This window comes from Cyrtonyx montezumae, unplaced genomic scaffold (genome assembly GCF_038088225.1).
Source record: "Cyrtonyx montezumae isolate F1298 unplaced genomic scaffold, pur_monq_1.0 scaffold_26, whole genome shotgun sequence".
Taxonomy (NCBI): domain Eukaryota; kingdom Metazoa; phylum Chordata; class Aves; order Galliformes; family Odontophoridae; genus Cyrtonyx; species Cyrtonyx montezumae.
Genome location: NW_027072003.1, coordinates 3,571,243 through 3,593,570, shown reverse-complemented (window position 1 = coordinate 3,593,570; position 22,328 = coordinate 3,571,243). Strand labels below are relative to the sequence as shown.

At 50.2% G+C, this 22,328-nt stretch overlaps 3 protein-coding genes across 3 annotated transcripts in view; 1 reads left to right on the top strand and 2 right to left on the bottom strand.

Annotated features, from left to right (window-relative positions):
- CD34 (CD34 molecule) overlaps positions 1-22,328 on the bottom strand; it is a 212,868-nt gene that overhangs the window by 36,543 nt on the left and 153,997 nt on the right. The window lies entirely within an intron of this gene.
- Positions 6,789-9,099, bottom strand: IL10 (interleukin 10). The gene is made up of 5 exons (XM_065740204.1): positions 8,911-9,099; positions 7,896-7,958; positions 7,516-7,668; positions 7,108-7,173; positions 6,789-6,892 (listed from the first exon to the last, which is right to left on the bottom strand). The coding sequence occupies exons 1-5, from the start codon at positions 9,061-9,063 to the stop codon at positions 6,800-6,802; spliced, it is 528 nt and encodes a 175-aa protein (XP_065596276.1). The 5' UTR covers positions 9,064-9,099; the 3' UTR covers positions 6,789-6,799.
- LOC136051008 (interleukin-20-like) lies at positions 18,669-21,902 on the top strand. Its single transcript, XM_065740203.1, has 7 exons — positions 18,669-18,739; positions 19,767-19,922; positions 20,180-20,349; positions 20,435-20,500; positions 20,731-20,883; positions 21,390-21,464; positions 21,575-21,902. The coding sequence occupies exons 3-7, from the start codon at positions 20,191-20,193 to the stop codon at positions 21,650-21,652; spliced, it is 531 nt and encodes a 176-aa protein (XP_065596275.1). The 5' UTR covers positions 18,669-18,739; positions 19,767-19,922; positions 20,180-20,190; the 3' UTR covers positions 21,653-21,902.

Genomic DNA, 22,328 nt, shown 5'->3' with positions numbered 1-22,328 from the left:
TTTATAAACAAACGTAATCCCAGCGACAAAGCCTCGCCGTGGGGTGGAGGTCGGCGTTTCCTTTGTTGCTCCTCCTGCCCTTCCCTGCAGATCACTGCGGAGGGGCCCCGTGCACCGCAGCTCCTTTTTTCTGTCACCACTTTCTGTCTTTTGAGGTGGATGAAACCAGAGCTCTGTTGTTTTTTTTCTGTGAAGATTCTGATGCTAAAGGGAACGGTGGGGTCGGTGTGGGCGGTGGGTGAGAGCAGGGACTCCCACGGGGCTGTATTTTGTTGCTTTGGGTTCGAAAGCAAAATTCTGAGTCAGATTTACTCACAAAGCTCTGGAAGTAAATGAGGTGAGGAGGATAGGAGAGGGCGACCGTGAGCTGGGGAGAGGTGTGATGGTGTTTGTCATACCTGGGGAGAGCATCCTCGGAGCTGGTGGGGCTGATGGACCCAACCTTGGGACGAGCTGCTCTTTTTTTTCCTGCTTTTCAGAGTAGAAACCTCTGAAGCCCCAAGTGACGCAGGGAAAGGAGTTCACACTTCACAAAGTTTGTATGAAGATGTTCATCCGCTCCTTGAGAGTCAACCGGTGAACACCGGAGCTGTGTCCCTTTACCCATGTCACCCAGTTCACCCTAACCTTTGCTTGACCTTAGCAGCAGATGGAGGTGGCTGGTTGTCACTGGAGGCTGGAGATGAGCCACCACCGAGACAGGGGCGGATGAGGTGAGCAAGAGGGACTCTCACGCATTTCTATTGTCGATGAAAACACTTCAAGCACGACTGGAAAGCACAGGTGATGGGAGCTAAGTGCTGCATCCCACCCCTGGAATTTGCATCAGCGACAACAGCCAGCTCTGAGCCGCAGTGCCCCTTTCCTCAGCACCTCCTCTCCCACTGCCCTTGGTCATCCCAAGACGCCACGACCCGCAGTTGGATTCTGCTCCCACATTCCTCCTCTGCACCACTCTCCCATTGCCCTGATCTCATCCTCAGCACTGCTGTTAAAACAACATTCGCATCATATCAATCTGCGCCCATCCTCACCCATGGCATCATCTGTGTGTGTGTGTGTGTGTGTGCTGTGACGTCGGTGCCCAAAACACTCGACGTGAACACGAGGGCCCACCCGTGCACTAGTACACTGCCTGAGTTACTAATTTGGCTTTCTTGAGCATTAATTACAACACCCAGGCATTAGTCTTGCTTGACCCTATGGTTAGGTGGGTCCTGCCGAGTGCTTGCTGAATTTAAATGTAAAATGACAGAGGCTTTGGACAGCACCCATCAGGGTGATGACAACTGATCAACTCAGCTGTAAAAACGGGCTGTGCAGGAGCACCAACCCGTGCTTTTCGCTGGCAGGAAGGGGCTCTCCAGCAGTTTCCCTGTTCTCTTAGGGCAACCTGGATGCTTTCAGCCCGGGAAGGTGGAGGAGTTCCTCATTACTCTCCAAACCCTGGTGACCTATGGAGCCAGCACAGAGCTGTCAGTGTGCTGCGGGTAGAGCATGAGGGCTGTGCTGGTTGCAGGAGCTGGGCTCAGCATTGCAGAAGTCAGAAACTGAAGTTTCATCTCAGGGAAGAAGAAATTTGGCATTGCTGCCAGGAAGTGAACTTTGCAGCCCGGCCTTGACCCCCTGCACTGCCTGGAGCAAAGATGTTGTTGCTTCAGGGTGTGATGAAATGGTGGAGTGACCTTGCAAGAGGCAGAAGCACAGAAAGCAGAGCCGTGAGATGAGAGCTGGCTGCTGCGTGTCGCTGCATTGCCATCCCTATCCAATGGAGATCTCCACCTCCTCCTCAGTCAGAAAGTCCAGCACTTGGATTGAGCATCCATGGACGTGGAGTGGCTGGGGGCTAATGCAGTGATTTCCCTTCCTCCTTCCACCTCGCTGTACAACGGGGTGAGTCCCTGCTGGAGCTGTGCTCATCCCCTTTCACAGATTAAAAGCTGGAATAGGACGGGAAAAAAAACCCAACAACCTTGCAGAGATCACACACCTCCCAGCCCTGCAAACCCCAGGGGCTCAGTTCCAGCACCAGGAGCTGAACCCTCAGGATGCGCCGGGGACGGAGCGACACAGAGCAAAGAGGAAAGCAAGCAGCTTTCCTGTGCGGCGGCCGCTCCTCCGCCGGGTCCCTGCGTTGAGGGTAAGCAGCCCTTAGTCATCATGAAACCGCCTGCGTGCCGAGGAGACGCGTGGGGCTCCGCGCAGCCCGACCCGCCGCATGGGAAGGAGCTTCGCTGAAAGCGGGCGGCTTGCTGAGAACCGACCCCACCGCACCCCACGTGCTATGGGTGCAGCCGCTTTGCTTTGAGCATCCCGCTGTCCAACCCCGGTGTGCTGCGCATCCCATCGCTCAGACGTGGTGCTGCAGCTGCAGGTGTGATGGGAGCATCCCTCCCGGCTCGGTGCATCCCTCAGCCTCTCGTGTCCGGCCGTTTTGCTCGCGGATGCTCCTTCTGCTCTGCGTGGTTTCTGGGGCAGCAGCAGTGGGGCTGCTCTCCTGGGGATGTCTGTGTGCTACGGCTGGAAAAGGAGGCAGAGTGCTGAAGCAGTGCCAGTAACTGCTAATGGCAGCGTGGCAGGGTGGAAATGGGCAGGGAGGGGGCTCTAGCAGTGCTTTCGTAGGGATGTTTTGGGACCTGCTGAAGTCTTTCTGTTTTTCCATTTGCCTTGCATCTTGCTGTGCTCTTCAGAAATGTAAGAGTTTGTGATAAGAACGTGCAAAGTGCCAATTTCAGTCACATGGGGCTGAAATCTAGGGCACCGAGAGGCATTAGCGTGGCCTGAAAAGTTAAAAAAAAAAACCAAAAACAAAAAAACCATTAAATAACGAGTGTTAACTGTAACCACAACTGAAATTGGGAGAGTTCTGAAAGCTTTTGCTGCTTTGATTTTGTCTTTTTAGTGCTTCGGTGCCCTCGTGGCACTGATACTGGGGTCCCCATTCCTCATGGCTGTTTGAAGCAGTGCTGGTGCCCAAAGGGATGCTTCCTCCCTGTTGGCAGAAGGTGAATGGCTTTTAGGAAAAGTCCCAGAGAGGGAAAATGATAAACCAGAAGGAACTGCTGCTCCAGCCTTGGGTGCTCTGATGCATTTCTACCCTTGATGTGTTCCCTGTTTGAAGTGACATTTACTTATGGATGAGGGAAGAGCATTTCAAAGTCCTCTGGAGTTTGTGTGCTCACATGTGAGGTGATTCTCCCCCTCTGCTGTGCCCTGGTGAGGCCTCAGCTGCAGTACTGTGTCCAGTTCTGGGCTCCCCAGTACAATACAGACAGGGATCTGCTGGAAAGAGTGCAGCAGAGGGCTCCAAAGATGATAAAGGGCGTGGAGCACCTCCTGCATGAGGAAAGGCTGAGAGAGCTGGGGCTGTTCAGCCTCAGGAAAAGAAGATTCAGAGGAATTCTGATGGCTGGACTCTTCTCAGCAGTGTGTGGTGATAGGACGAGGGGTAATGGCCACAAATTGAAGCATAGGAAGTTCTGCACCAATGTGTGTGGGAACTTCTTCCCAGTGCAGTGATGGAGCACTGGAGCTGCACACAGAGGTGGTGGGGTCTCCTTCTCTGGAGATGTTCAGGACCCACCTGGATGCTGAGCTGTGCACCCTGGGCTGGGAGCTGCTTTGGCAGGGGGTTGGATTCCCGTGCCACAGATCCTGTCCTGGGCTGGGTGTTGCTTGGCTCTTAGGGAGGAAAATAAACATCCTCCTCCAATTGTTTTCCCTTGGGTAGTTTTTATTGTTGTAACTCCTAAATTATCAGCATGCAGCCACCTGCAGACTGAAATATTTGCAGCATCACCTACCACCTGATCTGGAGAAGCTCAGACAGTGGGGCTGGGGCTCTGGGAGCTCTCAGGCAGTGGGGTTTTGCTCTCAGAAAAAAAAAAATATAATGATAATAATGATACCCAGTGAGGAAACCATTTGCTTCCGTGGGATAAAAAAAAAAAAGCCAACAAACCATACAAGCAGAAAACCACCGCCTGTGAGAGCTGTGTCAGTCCCACGCTGTTACTGTAACACCCAGACTGAGATTGGCAGGAACTACATCAGCACTACGAGGTGTGGGATAATGAATGCAGCGCCGCAGCCTTTGTATGGCACAGTGCATCTCAGGGAGCACGAGCAGCTGTGATGTCAACTCCCTGCTCTACAGAATACTCCTTTTGTTGTGGTTTGCTTTTTTTCCCCCAAACGCCGGTGTTTTCGGTGTGTGCTGGTGGATGCTGGGGGTCCTGGTGGGCTGCTACCTGTCCTGATGCATGCAGCACGTGTGGGGTCAGGATGTAGCCTGAGTGGTGCCACTTTGAGGTGGGTGTGAGTCACAGACGTGGCTTGGGATGGTCCTGGGGTGTCATACCACATGCTGCCCTTGGGTGTTGTTTATCTTTTCCCCTTTTTTTATGTGTCCAAGGGTGGGAAGGACTGGCGTGGATGGGGATGGCCCGAGGGCACGGACAGAAGTGACTCACAGCACTGCTCCTCTGCTGGCATTGTCATCACTGCTGAGGGATTCTGGCTTTGGTTACCCAGGCAACTTCTGCTGGGTTTTCCAGAGCCTCCGTCTGAAAACTCCTTGAGGATGAGACGTGCTTTTAGTCAGAGGTGTGCATGTGTGTGTTTCATCCACCAGGTCAGCGTGGAGCTGCTGGCATCCCTGTGTTTCAGTGACTAATCTGCACGCAGCCCAGCCCATGGGTGTCCCCGCAGCGTGGCCTTCCCTTGAAGAGCACGGCTGTGCTCTGCATCCTGCACTGAGCGGCGGCCCCAGGTGACTGGAAACCTTCCTCCCCTGTACAGTGTGAGGCATCCCATCTGCTTCCTTCCTGTGGTTACCTCACCAGAGTGACTGAGCTTTACTGAAAAACTCACCACCAAGCTGATGCGATCTTTTTCCCCAGGCAGGGACAGGTGCTGAGCTCCCCAGGCTCCTACCTGGAGCTGCTGCGTCGGGTGCTGTGTGCCCAGGGCATGAAAAAGGGGTGAAACTGAGAGATGGACGTTGGCTGGTGTTAGTGTGGGGTGGAGGTGGTATCTTCAGTCTGACCTGGGGTCGAGGCCTTGTCTGGTTGGAGAACAAATGTGAAGCCATAGAGTTGTTGAGGTTGGAAAAGACCTGTAGGATCACCGGGTCCAACCCCACCCCATCCTCACTGTGCCCACTGACCATGTCCCTCTGTGCTGCCCATGGTCTGCATGGGGTCAGAGTTTCTCTGCCCTAACCCAACAGCAAAGGGATGGCTGGCAGGAGGTTTGTTCCAGTGCATATTCCATCAGAAATTTGCATTTAAATGTGAGGCCCGTGGGTCTTCTTTCTTCTCTGGTTGTTAATGCATGCACTGAGTCCTTGGTGGTCCTCCCCGCATGCACCCATTCCCTGTTGCCTCCGTACACAGCCACATGAACAGCTTGGAAGAACAGAGAAGGGAACTGGTTTGGCACAAAGTCTTTATTAGCAAAAATAAAATCTTTCTTTCCACTCAAACTCATGGAGCATCTCACACGGTGACAGCAGCTGGAGCTGTGCTCAACTGCAGTGAGGATCTGAGCACGTGGCTCCAGCAGTGCCCTGAGCCAATGGCACTGCACTGGGAATGCTTCCTATGATGACACCCTTCCATCTCCATACACATAAAAACAGAATAAATCACGTATAAATAGTCACTTTTCCGCAGTAATTTACAAAGTACAGGAAAGCAAACACTGAACTGCTTGTGTTTCATCGTCCTGCTGTCATAATGCTTCTAAATATTAGAAGCAAATGTGAAAGACACTGGGACGTTCCTCCATCTCCTCTTGCAAGTTAGAAATGAAACCAACTATTGCCAGTGCAGCGTGCAGCTTTATGGATTTGAATGCAAATTACTCAACCCACCTTAAAATGGTGGTTCATTAAATATCCTCTAACTTCTAAAAAGAGAAAAAAAAAAATACAAAACAACGAACACTGAGTGAAACTCAACCGAAGACTGAAAAATACCTGAGTTAATTCTTGAAAGTGCAGAGTGCCTGACCCAGCAGCTCTGGAAGCCAGGTGATGGGAACATTTACATCAAGTTCTATTAGAACCAACTGCTTAATTCTGATCACTGATTCTCTTTAACCTGGAACAGCATACAGCTGGGGGCAAGAGCTGGGTTTAACTGAGCTACTGCTGAGGCAGAGTCGCGTGTTGCTTGCTGGAGAGCAGCTCCTCTCCTCCATGTGGTTTTCCAAGCAAAGCAGTTGAAAACCAACCTGCTTGCAGCTACTCGTGAGGTGGTTTTGCTCAGCACAAGGCTGGGTGATAATTCTGAACATTTCAGTGCCCCATGGTGACTGTAACACCAGAGGTGGGGACGTGGTTATGCAAAGGAATATTTGATTGCATAAATGGATTGTAGCTGCAAAGAAGAGGAGCATTGGGCTCATCTGCTGGTTGCGATTGGGCTTTGCTGAGCCCAGAGCTGGGTTTGCTCCTGCCCAATGCTCAGAGCAGTTGCACTCAGGGTGAACTCAGCTCACTGCCCGAGGGATGGGTGCTCTGAAGCAATGAAAACAACAGAGCTGTCACAAACGGTACAAAGCACTGAACCATAAATAGTTCACAAACTAATAATAAAATATTGTAAACATAGACACTGAGGTATTACTGGGGGGGGGATAAAAATAATAAATATTAAATTCATTTGGGAGGAAGGAGGGGGGGGGGAAATAAACAAAACACTTTTAAATAGAATGCAGAACGAGCTGGGAGCCCCAGCACAACGTGGTGCACTCTGTGACGCCGTGGGGCTGGGCTGAGAGCAGCCGTGCACCCTCACTTCCTCCTCCTCATCAGCAGGTACTCCTCGATGTAGTTGATGAAGATGTCAAACTCCCCCATGGCTTTGTAGATCCCGCTCTCGTCCATCTGCAGGTGAAAGTCAGCCTGTGATTCACTGCCTGCACGGCTGCACGTGCCGTGCACAGCCCCCAGAAGTGCTCTCCTTCCACCAAAACCTCCTCTCTCTCCCCACCCACTGATGGAAGGCAGCGGCTGCACTGAGCCACGCTGCTCTGCGTTGGCACAGCATCAGCACCCTCCTGCTGTAAGCCAACAGCGGCACCCACCCCGCGGGCACCCACCTTCTCAAACGTCTCCTTGATCTGCTTGATGGCTTTGCTCCTCTTCTCGCAGGTGAAGAAGCGGTGCTGTGGAGGCGAGAGGCAGCGGGTTAACTCAGAGCTGTTCCTTCCTGCTGCTCCCGGGGTGTCTCAGCTCGTGCTGGGTGCTGGGGTCACAGCTGCTCCAGCAGTCACAGCACTGCTGTGATGCGTGCAGGTAAGGGATGCACCCCCTCCCCCCCCCCCCCTTTATTAGTCTGCATCAAACAGCGCTCTGAGCATCCCCCCTACGGCTCTGATTATCAGATGGAGAGAAGGGCGAGGAGAAATCCCACCCCAATGGGGTTTTGCTATATTTAATTGCTCTGCTCCCCATCTCCCTGCCCCATGGAGATCCAGGGTCAGCTCTGCAGCACAGAGCCCACTCACACAGCGTCGCATCGTCGCCTTCAGGCCCAGCAGCATGTTGCCCAGTTCGCCCATGCTCTGCTGGTGGCTGGTGCTGGTTCTCATGGCACGGGGCAGGACCTCATCCGTGTAGAAGCGCAGCATCTCTGACACTGACTGGCAGCCAAAGGTCCCCTGGAGAGAGGAAGGGGGCACGTTGGTGGCACTGCTTTTGCAATCTGAACCCCAGAAGTGGTGCTCTGAGGCTGGGGATGAACGTGCATCAGCCCTGCTGCGGGCACCTTGCTGGAAGAAGGGTCCATGGGCCACACAGGACATGAGGAAACATCCCAAATTAGGATCATTTTCCTTTGTGGAAAGGATGGAGGACAGCGGACGTGCATCGGAGTAGTAATCCTTACCTTAAATTCATCCAGCAGTTCGGAGCTGAGCAGTTGGATGTTAAGTTCATCGTCTCTGGATTGCTGTAGGAGAGTGCAATAGATGATGTTCTTTATGCAGGCAGTGCTGTTTTCCTCTTTGCCTCACTCAAGGACTGCTCTACTTGCTTGCATTTATGCTTTAACCCCACTGCTGGCATCCCTGCATGTCCCCATCTCCAGGGGCTCCTCTATGTCTCCAGCTCTGGGGCCAGGGCTGAGCTGATGCTGCCCAGAGCATCAGTCCATGGCACCCAAGTGCTCCACAGCTTTTCTGAGAGGTAAGCAAGTTTCACTCCTAATATTAATTGACAGATTTGCAGCAGGTTTTAAGTCCTAATATTAATTGACAGATTTGCAGCAGGTTTTAAGTCTGAAATCCCACAGATCATGTACATTTGATAATTAATATAAGCCATCCCACTAGGCTGGGGTTTAATCTGGAGAGTTATGCTGCTTTATTGCTAAAGCACGCTGGCATTAGCTGAAGGGGGATCCCTGGGGTTCAGCAGCCATCCCTGCAGCCCTGCTGCAGCAGCAGGTGCTCGGGCACTCTCTGCAGTCCTCAGGCTCCGCATGCAAAGCACTGAGCTCTGTCATAAATACATCACTCAGGCTTCTGTGGCTCTGTCAGAGAAAGTCTGTAGCAAAAGTTTTCAGCCAGCTTCAGTGGGGCCGGACCTCACTGCCCTGAAGAACCTAATCCCTCTCTGCAAAGCCAGTGCATAATTTGCTCTGCAACTTTTAGGGGGAAGTCTGCACAATGAGGCTTGCATTATGAAATCTCTCGAGTTCATTATAACTAAAACCAGGAAGAAAAGCCGTTCGTGTTATCTCTCAGCAAGCAGTGAAACCGAATAGCAGCCCAAAGCACAGCACACGGCCAAACTGCTCCTGCCTGGAGGAACCCACTGTCCCCTCACCCAAATCACTGAGCTCTGCAAAAGGACCCAATGAAACAAAAGGAGAAGGAGGGACCGGCGGGTGTCATACTTACAAAATAGTCCTTAATTTCTTCAAACTTGACCCTCAGCTCCCGGATCCGGGCGGGCAGCAGCTCGGAGAAGTGCAGGCAGCCAGGCTCTGAGCAGCGGGCGGGCAGGGAGCAGGCAGCCAGCAGCAGCAGCAGGGCCTGGCAGCAGGTCTGCATCCTGGGGTCAGCTCCTTCCTCCTGCTGCTGCCCTCGGTTGGGTGCCACTGGAGGGCGAAGCACAGCTCTGCAGCCTTCACCTTGATGGAGCCCCTCATTTATACTCTCAAAGCATCTCAGTTTCCTTTCCCCGCTTCCTGACGAGCAATATTAAGGGTATAAGTCACTCACTCATTAAACCCAAATGTCACTTGGGTTTCCCGTCAACTTTGGGTTTCCTGTTCTCTTGACCCCCCTCCCCTCCTCACTACCCATCAAATCTTTTGTGCTTAGACTCTGCATTTTTTTCTATTGCTTGCTTCTTGTAAATTTAAATGAGGAGTCAGATATCAAGCGAAGAAGGAAAGGTGCTGTGTGAGCTTACATCTGCATTTCACAGCCACTTTTTATTTTTAGAAAAATGCTCTACTCCTGGGGGAAAAAGTGTTTCTATTTTCAAGTCTCTCTACAAGCTGACACCTATGCTCCCAGCGCCGAGCATCACTCAGCAGCACTGCTTTCAGTGAACCTGTCCAGGTGCTCCTCTCTCCGACACTGCTCTTAACAAACCTCCAACACCATCAGCTCCTTTAGCACTGTGATGCAAATATGCAACCCTCCATGTCTTTCTTTTTCCTTTTAAACGGAGCTAAATCAAAGTCAATGTGAATGCTCACAGACTCCAGCCCTCAGCTGGTGTTTTACCCAGGCATTAACACAGCCAGCCCTGTGCACAGCACATTGAGATGCAGTGAGGACTTGGGCTCCCAGTGTCAGTTCTGCATGCTTCCCTGCTAGTAGTGAGAGCAACTATCACTTTCTTAAAGTGTTTCCTAGCAGCACATGCTGAGTTTTATTGCACTGTGTCACAGGACCTGCTGTTTGCACATTGATGTGCGCTGCTCACGTGTCCAAGCCGGACACAAACATTTTCTTTTCTGGTTCTTGGTTGCTATTTCGTTTCCAAGAAATGGACAGCAGCCCAGCCAAGCCCCCCAGCACCAGCTCTATGAACTGGGTGTGCCCTGCTTGCCTGGACTCCTTGTCCCCACTGATAAAGTCACCATTTCAGTGCTGAATATAACTCCACTGACGTCTCTCTCTTTCTTCCGTTTTCCTTTCCTTCACGCTCCCTTTCTATGTAGTTTTATACTTGCTTCCTTTCAGTGATAAGTCTGTTATCCAAGAAAGAGAAAGCGGAGATGAACTCGGCCTTTCTCGGGGCTTCTTTGAAGGCTTTTCCGCCATTTGGAAGTGGCATTCCCATCAGGCTGCCTCCAGTTCATTGCCTGGAACAAATCACTTTGATTCTCATTTCTTTCACCACCCTGAGCCTTTTTCAGAGTGAATTTACAGACCTCTGTGGAGCAACTTGTAACAGCTGATACTGGAAAAATGCAGAGTGTTCTTAATCACCATACATTCTGATTTCATTTAGAAAACAAAGAGAGGAAAGTTTTGTGTTAGAGCATAAGTGAATAAGAGCAGGTGAATTGTGTATTTGTAGCCAGGTGGGGTAACTTCACTTAACACAGCAGCAGTGGGGGGTTTTGTCAGGTTTGTTATCCTTCTGTTGGTGTTGTATCCTTTCCAAGGGCCAAGAGGGAGAGTTTTCCCAGTGAATCACAGCGCTTCAATCTGAATCACAGTGTGTGTCATGGGGACCCTGCCCCGCTTTTCTTCCCCTGTTTGTGTGCCTCAGTGTGGTTTCTTTCCTTGACCAGCAGCGCTGAGGTTGAGAGGCCATGAGGAAGGAGAAGGGCAGCAGCTGACTCGGACCAGAATGCATAGTGTTCAACGTAACCCGTTTCACTGGCACTGTCCCACAGCTCTGTGCTTTCCCCCCACAGTGTGAGATCTGACTTTGGATTAACTCTGGGCTGCCTCAGGTCGGTAGAGCTGTGTGAGCAGGACCTGGTGGCTGCTGAGTTCCATGGGGACACCGAAACACTCCTGCCGGGATCCGGGACATGGCAGCACCTGGAGCTCACCCTGTGCAGGTGCAACTGGAGTCAAACAGCGACTTCAACCCGCCAGGGTTGTTGCAATTTGGGAACTCTCCTTGCAAACCATGCCCTGCTCTGCAGGGTTGCTCAGCACAGCTCTGAGCCCCGTGCTCGTGGCTCAGCGTTGGCATCTCATGGCCAATGTCATCTCCAATGACCCTGGGCTCTGGCCATGGTGCTGACTGAGGGGTCCCGGCCTGGGGTCGTACCACACTTTCCTTCCTGCCCAGGAGCTGAGCTCTTGTTTCCAAACTTCCCTTCTTCTCAGCAATCTTTGCTCTCCGTGAAGTCATCTCAGTTTGATGCTCAGCCCGTTCAGGGCTGCGCTTTGTGCAGTTCCCTCCTCTCTGTTTTGGAACCTGCTTTGTTTTTCGGCTGCGCGCAGTGTAAGCCAGATGTGTCCATTCCACAAAGGAAACTGCCCTGCGCACGCACGATGCTCGCTGTGTTTACCTGCGTTTCCTTCTCCATGGCAGAGATTTTGACGGTGCAGTTTCACTCTGACTCACCACTGCTTACTGCTGTGGAAACGTGTTGACTCTGCAGTACTACGAAGCAGTTGCATGAATGAATAAAGCACCTTTCCTAAAGAGTGTCCAAGGACGTGGGTGTATTTCTAAACCTTTAGGAAACAGCTTTCATGATTGCCAAGAAGGTCGTTTCAGGAAGGAAACATATTACTCAAAAGCCTTTTGCACTCTTTGATGCTGGCAGCATCCATGGGTGCAACTTTTCCCCTTTTTTTTCCCCTCTGGGTCTCAGGCACTGCCTTTGGACAAGAGAACATGGTGTATTTTATGCACTATTGTCAATACAGCTGGAGGAATTGCCTGCATTTCCAGACTGCGTAACAGCAAGGGTTCTTCCTTTTCTTTCCTTTCCCCAAATTCCCCATTTCTGATCCGTCCCTGTTTGCTGTCAGTGACACCAGGGAAGTGGAGGCTTTGCTCCCCTTCATTCGCCCACTATGAAACGCCCGTTTGCTCTCTTGGCAGCACGCTCTCTGATGACTAACAGTTCCTGACGCACGAAACACATTGCTTTTCTTTCATGATCTTTTGCTGTCAAGGCACAAAATCAGACTTTTCACTTCTGGAAACCTGCTTTCTAGCACTTGTCGGAATTTTCAGCTTGACTCATCCCAACCTTAACAGGTTAATCCCAAATTAGTCTTCGGAAATTTAACCCATGTCATTGATTGTATTGTCATGTAATGCCTAAGAGTCCCAGAGTAAGTTACTAATCATGAGTAGACACATCACTGACCTCTAACATGACTTCTACTATGGCACTGTCTTTACATAAGAATTTCTTAGCAGGTCCAGAACTTCCATCTGAACTAAATCAAGCTGGAATCCTAACCTAGAAACATCAGGCAACGGTGGTTCCTCTGGTCTGTAAATTCAATGCTTTGGTGATTAATTAATCCAGGAAACATTGACACTACTAAAAATTCATACATAGAAATTCCAAGATTCGAAGCATGTAGTGTCTTTTTCAATTAGATGAAGGAATGAGCTCTCTCTTGAGTCATAGAATGGAATGGATTTTTCTAGGTAGAGACTAAATAGAATTTCTGACTGGAGTTTCTGAAGTCGTAAGGAATGGTGCTGTGCATTGTTTAATGCCGTGTGCTGTTTGATCAGCAGCAGCTCAGCACCTTTGCCCAGTGGGATGGGGGAGAGAATTGGAAAAAAAAAATAAAGAAGAAGAAGTAGAGGTGAAGTAGAAGTTAAAAACTATTTTCTAAGGTAGAAAAGGAAGAAAGAAATAGCAGCAATGATGATAGTAATAAACATACATAGAACAAGCAATACAGAATGCAATTGCTCACCACCTGCTAACTGATGCCCAACCAGTCCCTGAGCAGCAGCTCCCACAAAGCCAGCTCTCCTCCATTTTATAGCTATCAGCATGGTGTCATACGACATGGCACATCCCTTTGGCCAGTTAGGTCATCTTCCTCCCCCCCAGACCCCCCAGCTCCTTGTGCACTCCATCTCCTTTCCTGCAGGAGAGTGTGAGAAACTGAAAGACTGTTCAAGAAGCGTTTAGATGAGGTGCTAAAGGACTTAATTTAGTAGTTGGGTAGAGATAGTGATAGGAGGATGGTTGGACTAGATGATCTTATAGGTCCTTTCCAACCTTATGAACTTATGAACTTATGAACTTATGACTGAAACACCCTTGGCTCTGCAGCACTGCTCAACAATGTCTAAAGCATCGGTGTGTTACCAAAACTGTTTTTCTCCTGAAGCTATAACACAGCATCGTTCTGGACACTGTGAAGGAAATCAGCTCTGCCAGCAGCTGGAGGCCCAGCACATCATGGTGAGCTGCAGCTGCTGCACCTTGGTGGTGCCATGTTCCCAGCCCTGCTCTCCCAGCTGCTGGGCATGAGGCTGTGGTTTTTTTGGTTTTTCTTTTGCTCGTTGCATGCTGCAGAGCAGTTGAGAAATCCTGGGTTTTCTCTTCCAGCCTGTAGCACTCAGAGCAACATGTGCCAGAGGTGATGCAGAGTGGGCATGTGTTGTGCCCGTCACCCCACAGCCCCTGGGATTCCCCCCGTGCCATTGTCACCTGCCCCAGATGTCAGTGGGATGGAGTGGGTGGGACTGCCCATCTAGCACTGCTGTGAACTGGGCACAGGGTTTGGCAACACGATATCCCTTGCCTTGGACGGAAACGTGGTGGTCATGGCAGGCTGAATTGCAGCTGATATTTCCAAGGCAAAACCAAGGCACAGTTTCATGACACAGATTCCCAGCACAACCACCTCAAATTCACTGCTGACACTGCTGCTCCTTCAGAACACAGTGCAGCAAAATAGAATTGCTCGAGTTTTTCCTCCTCTTTTAGGCTGATGGTGTGTATTTATCAGCCACTTCTTAGTTCCTCCAAACTGGGATACACACAGTGGCCATAAAGCTCAGCACGGGGCTGCACTTCACTTCTGTGCCACTTCCAGGAGGAGGGAAATAATCAGCATTTGACCTCCTGTGTGTAAGTAGGCAGAGATTTCTGATTTAAAAAAAAAAAAAAGAAATATGAAATCTATTTGAAGTCCACACGAATTTTAACATTCTCACGAAGCATAAGGTACCTCCTGCTGGGTGCTTAGAGCACGAAGAGGCAAAAGAAAAGGGAATTTGGGTGCTGAGACCAGCAAGAGGAGGGCTGAGGGTGCGCTGCTTACCGTGTCCCTTTGGACGTCTGTAAGTAGGAAGTGGGAGATGAGTCTGAATGGTGGAAACTCCGCCGTGCTGAAATTAATGCTTAAAGAAAGGAGTGGGGGGTGTGGGGAGAAAAGAAGAAAACAAATTGGAAGCGAACTTCCCCTGCTGTCTGCTGCCTGCTAGGGACAGAGGAGTGTGGCCATCCATTGCCCTTTCCTCCTGCATGGCCACATTTCAGAAACTGTGAAGTCAGGGAAGGGCTTTTGTTGGTCACTTTGTGCATGGCAAAAATATGCACCGATGGATGGGATCTCATTTTCCAAAGGATTCATATGGAGACACACACAGTGGGGGTGCAGAAGCCCTGTGTCCTGCAGTGTGAGTGAGCATGAAACCTCAGGGCTGTGAAATCTGCACCCTGAGCTGTGCCCGGGGCAGTATTAACCCCAAACTGAAACCTGCACTTGAGTGCTGGCTGATGCACAGCTCATGCACTGAAACGCATTTTGGTTTTGGTGAAAGGTAAGTTGGGATGTGAGTGTTGCCTGGCCATTGGGTGATTCATTTCTTCCCCAGTTAATTGAAAAAATCGAGCTGATAGCTGTCAGTTTCTCCTCCATTAGGCATCATTCGGTGCCTGCACTGTCAGCATGTTTCTCAGTCCCAGGCCAGCTGCGGCTCTGTGCTCAAATTTGGGGCTGAGTGCAGATCTCTGAAGGGCTGCAGCTGGTGACTGCTCCCTCCTCTCCTGGACATCACTGCTCAGGTCTAGAGCTGTGCCATTCAGAGCTTTGTCTGCCTGTAGCCTGCAGGGAGTGGGGGTTGGACTGGGGGAAGCAGCCCCTCTGCGTACCAGTTACCCCCTGGCTGCACCCAGTGCATGTCAGAGTATTTCCAGGCTGGATCAGGTTCTGAGCAGCCTGATCTAACTGTGGATGTCTCTGTTCATTGCAGAGGAGTGGGGCTGCATGACCTTTCAAGTCCCTTCCACCTCTAAGGATTCTCTGATTCTACATGGCCTTCTATTGCTTATGTGTGAGCTCCATGTGGTCCAGGAAGTGATGTCACATTATGGGTCTGCTCATTTGATCTGTCAAAATGAAGAACTTGACTCCAGTTTTGGCTGTGCTTTCCTCTCACCCCCTTCCATCTCCACCCCCATGCATTGCAGAGCACCCACAGGCCCAGGCACAGCGTCGCCCCTCCAATGCTTCCTCCACGGACACCCCTACATGTGGAAGACCACAATAGATGGTAACAAAAAAAAAATGCAAATCCTGATTGCAGCTCTGATCACAAGAGAGGAAAAAGCCTATTACATCCCAGTTCTGCAAGGAAGATGTGCAGGGGGATTCTTGTGGGTTTTGAAAGTAGAAGCCAACGTGCTTCAATTGCTTTTTAAGCACAGCTCTCCCCCCCCCCCCCAAGGAATGCACTACAGTACAGTTTCATTTCCTCATGAGGGGCTGTGCCCATTGTGGCTCAGTGTCGCTGCACTCCTCTTTTCTTCATTGGTGTCACCATTTGTTAGAGCAGCCCAGTCACTAATATGTCAGACACCCACATCAAAAGGCTCCTGAAACCTCCTGGAAACTGAGAAGCCTCATTGATTAGGGCTGGGTTTAATCTCGTTTGCTGGTTTGAGTCTCTGATATTATAGATGTGTGTGTGCTTGAGGATGGGTGGGCAGCTCAGCATGGGCTTTGCATCGTGCATCAGTGGGAACTTTCCTTCATGTTCAGCAGCAAGGATGTTTTTCTCAGGCTCTCTAACCTCAATTTTTGCTGCAATGTTCCTTGACACGATGATGAGGAAAAGGGAAAAAGCGATCCATCAAAGCTCACTGCAAAATCATGCTGAAACGATCACGAGAGCACTGTGTGCTCGAGCAGGGACTGCAAGGCCTTCTGGAAACCTCCCAGGCTGCTGCGGGGTTGGGATGGGAGCTCTCTGAGAGCAATCTGGTTCCCCTTCTGACTCCTGAAGCTGGTAGAAATGAGTTCCCTGCCTCACTCACACTTGGTGCACCTGCCTGGCTCACGCAGTTAAGATCTGCCACGTGCATTTCCCTTTGAGGAAGATGGAACCTATGACAACCAAAACACGAGTTCGTGCTTTATCAGAGCTGGGTTAGCAAGTATGTAACCCCCCCACCCCCCACCCTCCTACTCTGGTGACTAAATTAATGGTTTTCTGCAGAACAGCTACGCCAAATCTTTTGCACAAAATCCTTCCATGAAGATGAATCTTAGAGGAAAAAATTTAAAAATCGGTCTCTATCTCTCTCTCTCTTTTTTTTTTTTTTTTTTTTGCATTTATTTTTAACCTCTTTAGGTAAAATCCTGGCTTGGTGGCAGCACTGCCAGCAGTGAGTCATGTGTGTGACATCACACCGGCACTGTGAAGGCGGTGGCTGAGGCAGCAGCACTTTCTGTGATGATGGGGACCTCCAGTGCGGACAACGAGACACGGGAGCAGAGGATGGGACGTGCAGGGCTGGGCTAATGCTACCCTACATTGCTGAAAGAGCTGCAGAGGGACAGCAGGAGGTGTCCCCTCAAGGGATGAACTGCAGCAAGGTGGTGACACACCTCAGGGACAAAACGCCTGTGGAAGTGTTGATGGTGGGGCACGAGGTGCTCTGTTTGCACTTGTGATGAGCAATGACATCCCTGGGCTGTGTGTTGCTGTCCCAGCCAACCCAGGCTCTTCCAGGCACACGCTCTGCCAAAGATAAACTCAAGTAAAGAAACATGCCTGGCAAGATGAAACACCTACAGGAGATTTCAGTGAGAAGCAGTTTTGGGTGGAGGAAGATTTGAGTTTTGGGGCACTTTTCTCACATCTCAAGCCCCGATGTGACCCCTGGCACTGCCACAGCACTGATGACAATCTGGGCATCAGCGTGGCTCTGGCTCCCTGGGCTCGGGGCATCACTGATGATCACTCCGGGTGAAGCTGAGCCTGTGAGGCAGAGAGCAGCCTGAATTTCAGAATTATTAGAGTGGTTTTGGTTAGAAACGTGACTGAGAAGAGGGCACACAGTGTACCACGCCTATCAGCCAATTACTCTGTGCAGAACTCTCTCTGAGTCATTTGATGAGTTTACCGAGAAAAACAATTTTCTACTTTTGTCAGCAGCTGTGGCTGAGCGGGCGGGTGAGGCTGCTCTGATAGCAGCTCCCTGGTTTCTGTCGATAATGGATTGCACTAATTAAGAGAGAGGAGAGCAGCTTGATTTTCAGGGCTTGGATAGAGCACAGTTTTGATGTGAGCTGCAGCTAATAGAGCACGCGGTGCTGAGGCACTGTCCTCAGGACAACCCCTGGGTTTGGAGTCCCCATTAGGTCCAAAGGGGCTTGAGATGGGCACGTTTGCCCTGCGTGGCAGAGCTGGTCTGTGTGAGATGAAGATGTTCTGAAGCACAGCATGAATTGCTCCCTGAGCTCAGATACTGTCACAGCTGTCCACTATTACATCTGGATTTTTCTTTTGTTAAAATGAGTATTGGCATTTCTGTCATTCATGTCGTCTCGTTCTGAGGATCTGTGTACAAAGCATTATCAGCTTCAGATTTAATATGGTGGAGTACCTAAAACTGCCGTGAAATGAGTAATGCTACTGAATGACAAATGGTCTGCAAAGCATTATCAGCTCTTATAGCATGAAACTACTTTGAGATGTGCTATTGAAACATACATTATCACTCTGAAATCCTTTACTGGAAATCTAGACTTAACACACGTGTGCGGTCAGTCATCGACAGAGCAGCTCCTATTTGGGTCAGAGTATCTATTTTTGTTTCTGGTTGGATGGTTGGTTTGTTTTTAGGATGAAATAAAAGCTTCTGGATCTCTGAATGACTGTGGTGTTGGGTCAGCAGGGGCTGCTCAAAGTGCTGCTCAAAGGCTACTTTTCTCTCTTGGTTTGAGATCTGGAGAAGAGTTAGTGAAGCACAGGGCTTGTGCTCTTGCCTTGTAACCCCTGATCATGGTGACAGTGTAGATGGCAAACCATGTGCTGTCGTGACAAGTTATTTGGGTCCTAGCTGCTTTCTGGGCTGCGTGGAAGGACAGAATAGGGCAACATCCCCAGGGTGCAGCTGCATATCAAAGCCTGAATGACACTGGAGGTGCCCTCAGGCAGCCAGTTCCCACTTCACCATCTGATCTCAGCTGTTCCATCACACTATGCTTCAAAAATCCCTCTTTCTTTTTTCCTCTTCCTTCCCAGATAGTATGAGCCATGGCTTGCTGGTTTATTGGGGATATCCTCCTGCTGCTACAGCTGGCACTTGGACCAGAGCCTCTCCTATGTGTGCTGCAAAGGGAAATCAGAGCATCACCCCCATCACCCATTGGCTTCCCACACAGGGTGTATTTTGTATTGAGTTTCTCACCCACTGGTGCTTGGCTCTCTTGCCTCCTGGGCTCCAGTTACCAAAAAGGAAAAAGTTTGGTTACCAAAAGGAAAAAAGAGAAATCCCTTCTTCTCATCTACAATTTACATAATGAAGTAAGAACTTGCTGCTCTTCCCCTGTTTCCCTGCTGGGCTGGGCGTGCACTGGGTGCCTGGGAAAGCTGCAGGCATGTTTGGGTGCTTGCATGCCTCTTCCTCCACTCTGAGCAAAGCTTCTGCTGCAATTTCACAAGCAGTAGCTGGGGATTCAGAGAGAAAGGTGTAGATTAAGGGGCATGTGCTGCTGAGGATTGCCCCAATGCTTCGGCAAGGTGACATGCAGCCTGAGGTGGGTGTGGAGCTGCCTTTGGCTGGTTTCCTTCCTAGGGGCAAGGGGAGCATGGTGGGTGCATTTGTGGCAATTTCAACTGTGTGCAATACAGTGATCAGTCTGGGCATAAAGCCTATTTGCCTGCCCTGATGTGACGATGGATATACTCTCGAGATTGAGTTTCTTTATCAATAAATTACTCACCTAGGAAAACCCGATGGCCCACAGGTGTTCACACCCCATCTGTGCATGGCAACAGCTGTGTGCCCAGCCATTGCTCTGCACCATGGTGGGGATGGAGGTGCCCCCAGGTCCATCAGAGTGTCCCCACTGGGTACAGGCAGCCTGAGGAGTTCATTTAACTACTCATTTGTTTGCAATTTGTGAGCCTGGGCTGTGTGCAATGATAGCCTCCATTACCCGTGCTCTTGGAAACCAAGGGACTTCTCATGGCCCCAGGGTGTTGTCTCAAAGCTTCTCATACTCAAGCATCAATGGCCCCCTAATCCTGGGGACGTGCTTGTGAATATGAGTATCCACCCCTCCTAGGAGCGAGCCTGGGGGCAGGGTCCCCCTAACACAAAGGACAGAGGTCCCACATGCTGGGACAGTGCTGGAGAAGGGGCCCAGCATCTTTCCAACCCCTGCTGCAGGGCCAGATGCCTCCCACCCAGGGACACCCCCATGGCTGGAGGTGCCACCCCAGCATGGTGCTTCCCCTCCCTCCCATCCTCCCAGCGCTCCGCCCCCAGATGCTAGGGAAACACCAGTGAGTGAAGGAGTTAGTCCCTATCGCTTGCTAATTAATTCAGATAATTGCAAAGGGAAATAGATGTTGGGAAAAGCAAGAAAAGTCCCAAAACTTAATCTGTGAGTTGTTTCCTCCTGGTACCTGGATAAAAACACGTTCTTCGGAGCAATTCGGGACAGACGTCGGCAGGACAGGTTGACCCACGCCAACGAAGCAGGTAAAGTGCTGGCTCTATCCTTCTGCCATGTGTCATTGGTATTTCTCTATAATGAATCTCTGTAAAGGTTTTATTTATGCATGTCAGTGCAAAAACAACCTACGTTTGAAGTCTCCCTGCAGTTCCACAGGGAAAACGTTCTCCTTTGGGAGCAGCCTTTGGGGTCTGCTGCTTTTGGTCACAGTTTTCAGCCTTGATGTTCCAGCAGGTTGTCAAATGCTTTATTTGTCTGTACCTCCTTTATCTGTACTTGGCAGGTGCTCCAGGCATGCCAGGATCCCGTCTGCTGCTCTGCCTCTGCTCCATGACTTGCTGCCTCACCCTGCTGCCGGCAGCTGGGAACACAATCCTCCACTTTGGCCCCTGCAGGATTTCAATGAGCATGAGTGAGATCAGGGCCGGCTTCACTGCCATCAAAGCCAACATTGTAAGTCTTGCTGTGGGCTCCTGAGGAGCAGCCTGTGTTCCTAAAGCCCCAACACATCCCTCATTGAACCTCTCTCTCCATGCAGCAAGCCCGGGACCCCATCAGGTCGCTGAGCATCCTGTCCCATCCACACTCTCTGCACAGGGTCCAGGTGGGTGCCCTCATGGCTCTGCTCTGCCTCATTCCATCCTGATAACAGCACTCAGGGCTTGGAGCTGCTGATATCTCTTATCAATATATCTCAAGCAGAGCTGCAAAAGGTTTATACACCACTGTCAGCTCCAGCAGTGGCTGGCAGAGATGTTTTGTTCTAGCGTTGGGAAAAAGGGCTGTGCCAATTGGGTTTGAAGCACACAGGAAAAGTGGAGTTTGTCACTTAAGTCTTCAGATAAATGCTGCATCGTCCATAAAGTCTTCAACTTCTACGTGGACAAAGTCTTCAAGCACTGCCAGACCGAGAATTCCTACGTCAACCGAAAGATCAGCAGCATAGCCAACTCCTTCCTCAGCATCAAAAGGAAACTCGAGCAGTGTGTGAGTCTCATGTTGCTAAAGTTTAGTTTCAGCTGTTGGCATTTGGTATGCAAATAAACCCAAGCGTTTCATAAGTTACAAAACCTTTATTTAGAGGAAAGTTTTGACCAAGAATGGGAAGGAGCGCGATGAGAAGGGTTCGAGTGTTCATTGAGAAATTGTTGTGTGCACTCGTTGACTGCCGGAGAAGCTCTGAAAAACAGCACCTGCTGTGTCCCTGGGTCTGTTTGAGAGAACTGTTCCCAGTGGAGCCTGATTTTGGGGCCTTTGGCACAGTCAGCTTGGTTCTCTGTCTGTGTAATAGTTCTGAAAGCAATCTCTCATCCTTAAAATGCTCGTGTTCAAGAAACGTGCAGATGTTGTGTGTGGTTTTGTGGGAAGTATTGGTGGGAGGTGGATGGTTGGGCTGGGTCACCTTGGAAGTCCATTCTAACCTCGGTGATTCTGTGATGGGTTCTACGAAACCAAAACCCTCCAGCTTAACGAATTCAATTTTGTTTTCCTAGCACGACGAAAATAAGTGCTTGTGTGGACAGGAACCCACCGAGAGGTTTAAGCAGATACTTGTGAACTATGAAGGGGTAAGCTGATGATGAAGCCTAGTAATTAACACAGCTATTCATGAATGCCTCGTTACACTTGGTAGTACCACTGTCTTTGCTCACAGCCCTCTCCTTTATGTCCCTTTCAGTTGAATGTCACATCTGCAGCCATGAAATCCCTGGGTGAGCTGGACATCCTGCTGGACTGGATGGAGAAATCCCCATAGAGAGGAACCGTGCTCTAACAGAGCTGCTGGGAGGCTGCACACCCCGGGAATGCTCTGTCCCAGAGCAATATGTCACTGACTGCAGCTGATGTTTGATCAAACACTGAGTGTTCTGCCATGGGTATGGGACCACGGGGTCTTGTATTTAGATGGCAATGCAGAGTCCTCTTGAAGCAACAGAGCATTCACATCTCTGACTTCTATTGAAAGACACTTTCCAAGGGGAGAGTTTTAAAGAGCTCTCTTGCTAGCAGGCATAAGCTATCATAACTTAATAAAAGTGTTGTTTAAATAAGAAACTCTTTGCTTAAAGACTGTATGTTCATGAGTACTGAGAGCCAGGCAGGGACTGCTCCCATAGAGCTGATGCTACAGATGTGCATTTGCAGCTCTGGGCTCAGCTCCTGCTGAAAGGAGGTGATGGGTGACAAACACTTGCAGGAATAGGTCCTTGCAGGTACTGCAAGCCAAGGAAATCTGTGTTTCCTTTTCAGATGACATTTTCTGCAGCATCAGTAAGTGTTCTATAGAAGATATGTGGTTGCTGAATAGAAGAAACTTCTGGTTTGCATTTACTGACACTCATCAGGAGGCTTTGTGGAAGGCTGATGCACTTACTGTAAACAAACCCAGCCTGAAACTGTGCTGAGTTTGTGCTGAATTCTGTCAGAATTCA

Coding starts and splice junctions, on each gene's coding strand:
- LOC136051008 (XM_065740203.1), top strand. CDS start 20,191: ATGCCAGGATCCCGTCTGCTGCTCTGCCTCTGCTCCATGACTTGCTGC. Junction 20,350..20,434: donor CTGCCATCAAAGCCAACATT/GTAAGTCTTGCT, acceptor CTCTCCATGCAG/CAAGCCCGGGACCCCATCAG. Junction 21,465..21,574: donor TACTTGTGAACTATGAAGGG/GTAAGCTGATGA, acceptor TGTCCCTTTCAG/TTGAATGTCACATCTGCAGC.
- IL10 (XM_065740204.1), bottom strand. CDS start 9,063: ATGCAGACCTGCTGCCAGGCCCTGCTGCTGCTGCTGGCTGCCTGCTCC. Junction 7,174..7,515: donor AGGCGACGATGCGACGCTGT/GTGAGTGGGCTC, acceptor TCGCCTCCACAG/CACCGCTTCTTCACCTGCGA. Junction 6,893..7,107: donor TCAAGGAGACGTTTGAGAAG/GTGGGTGCCCGC, acceptor TTTCACCTGCAG/ATGGACGAGAGCGGGATCTA.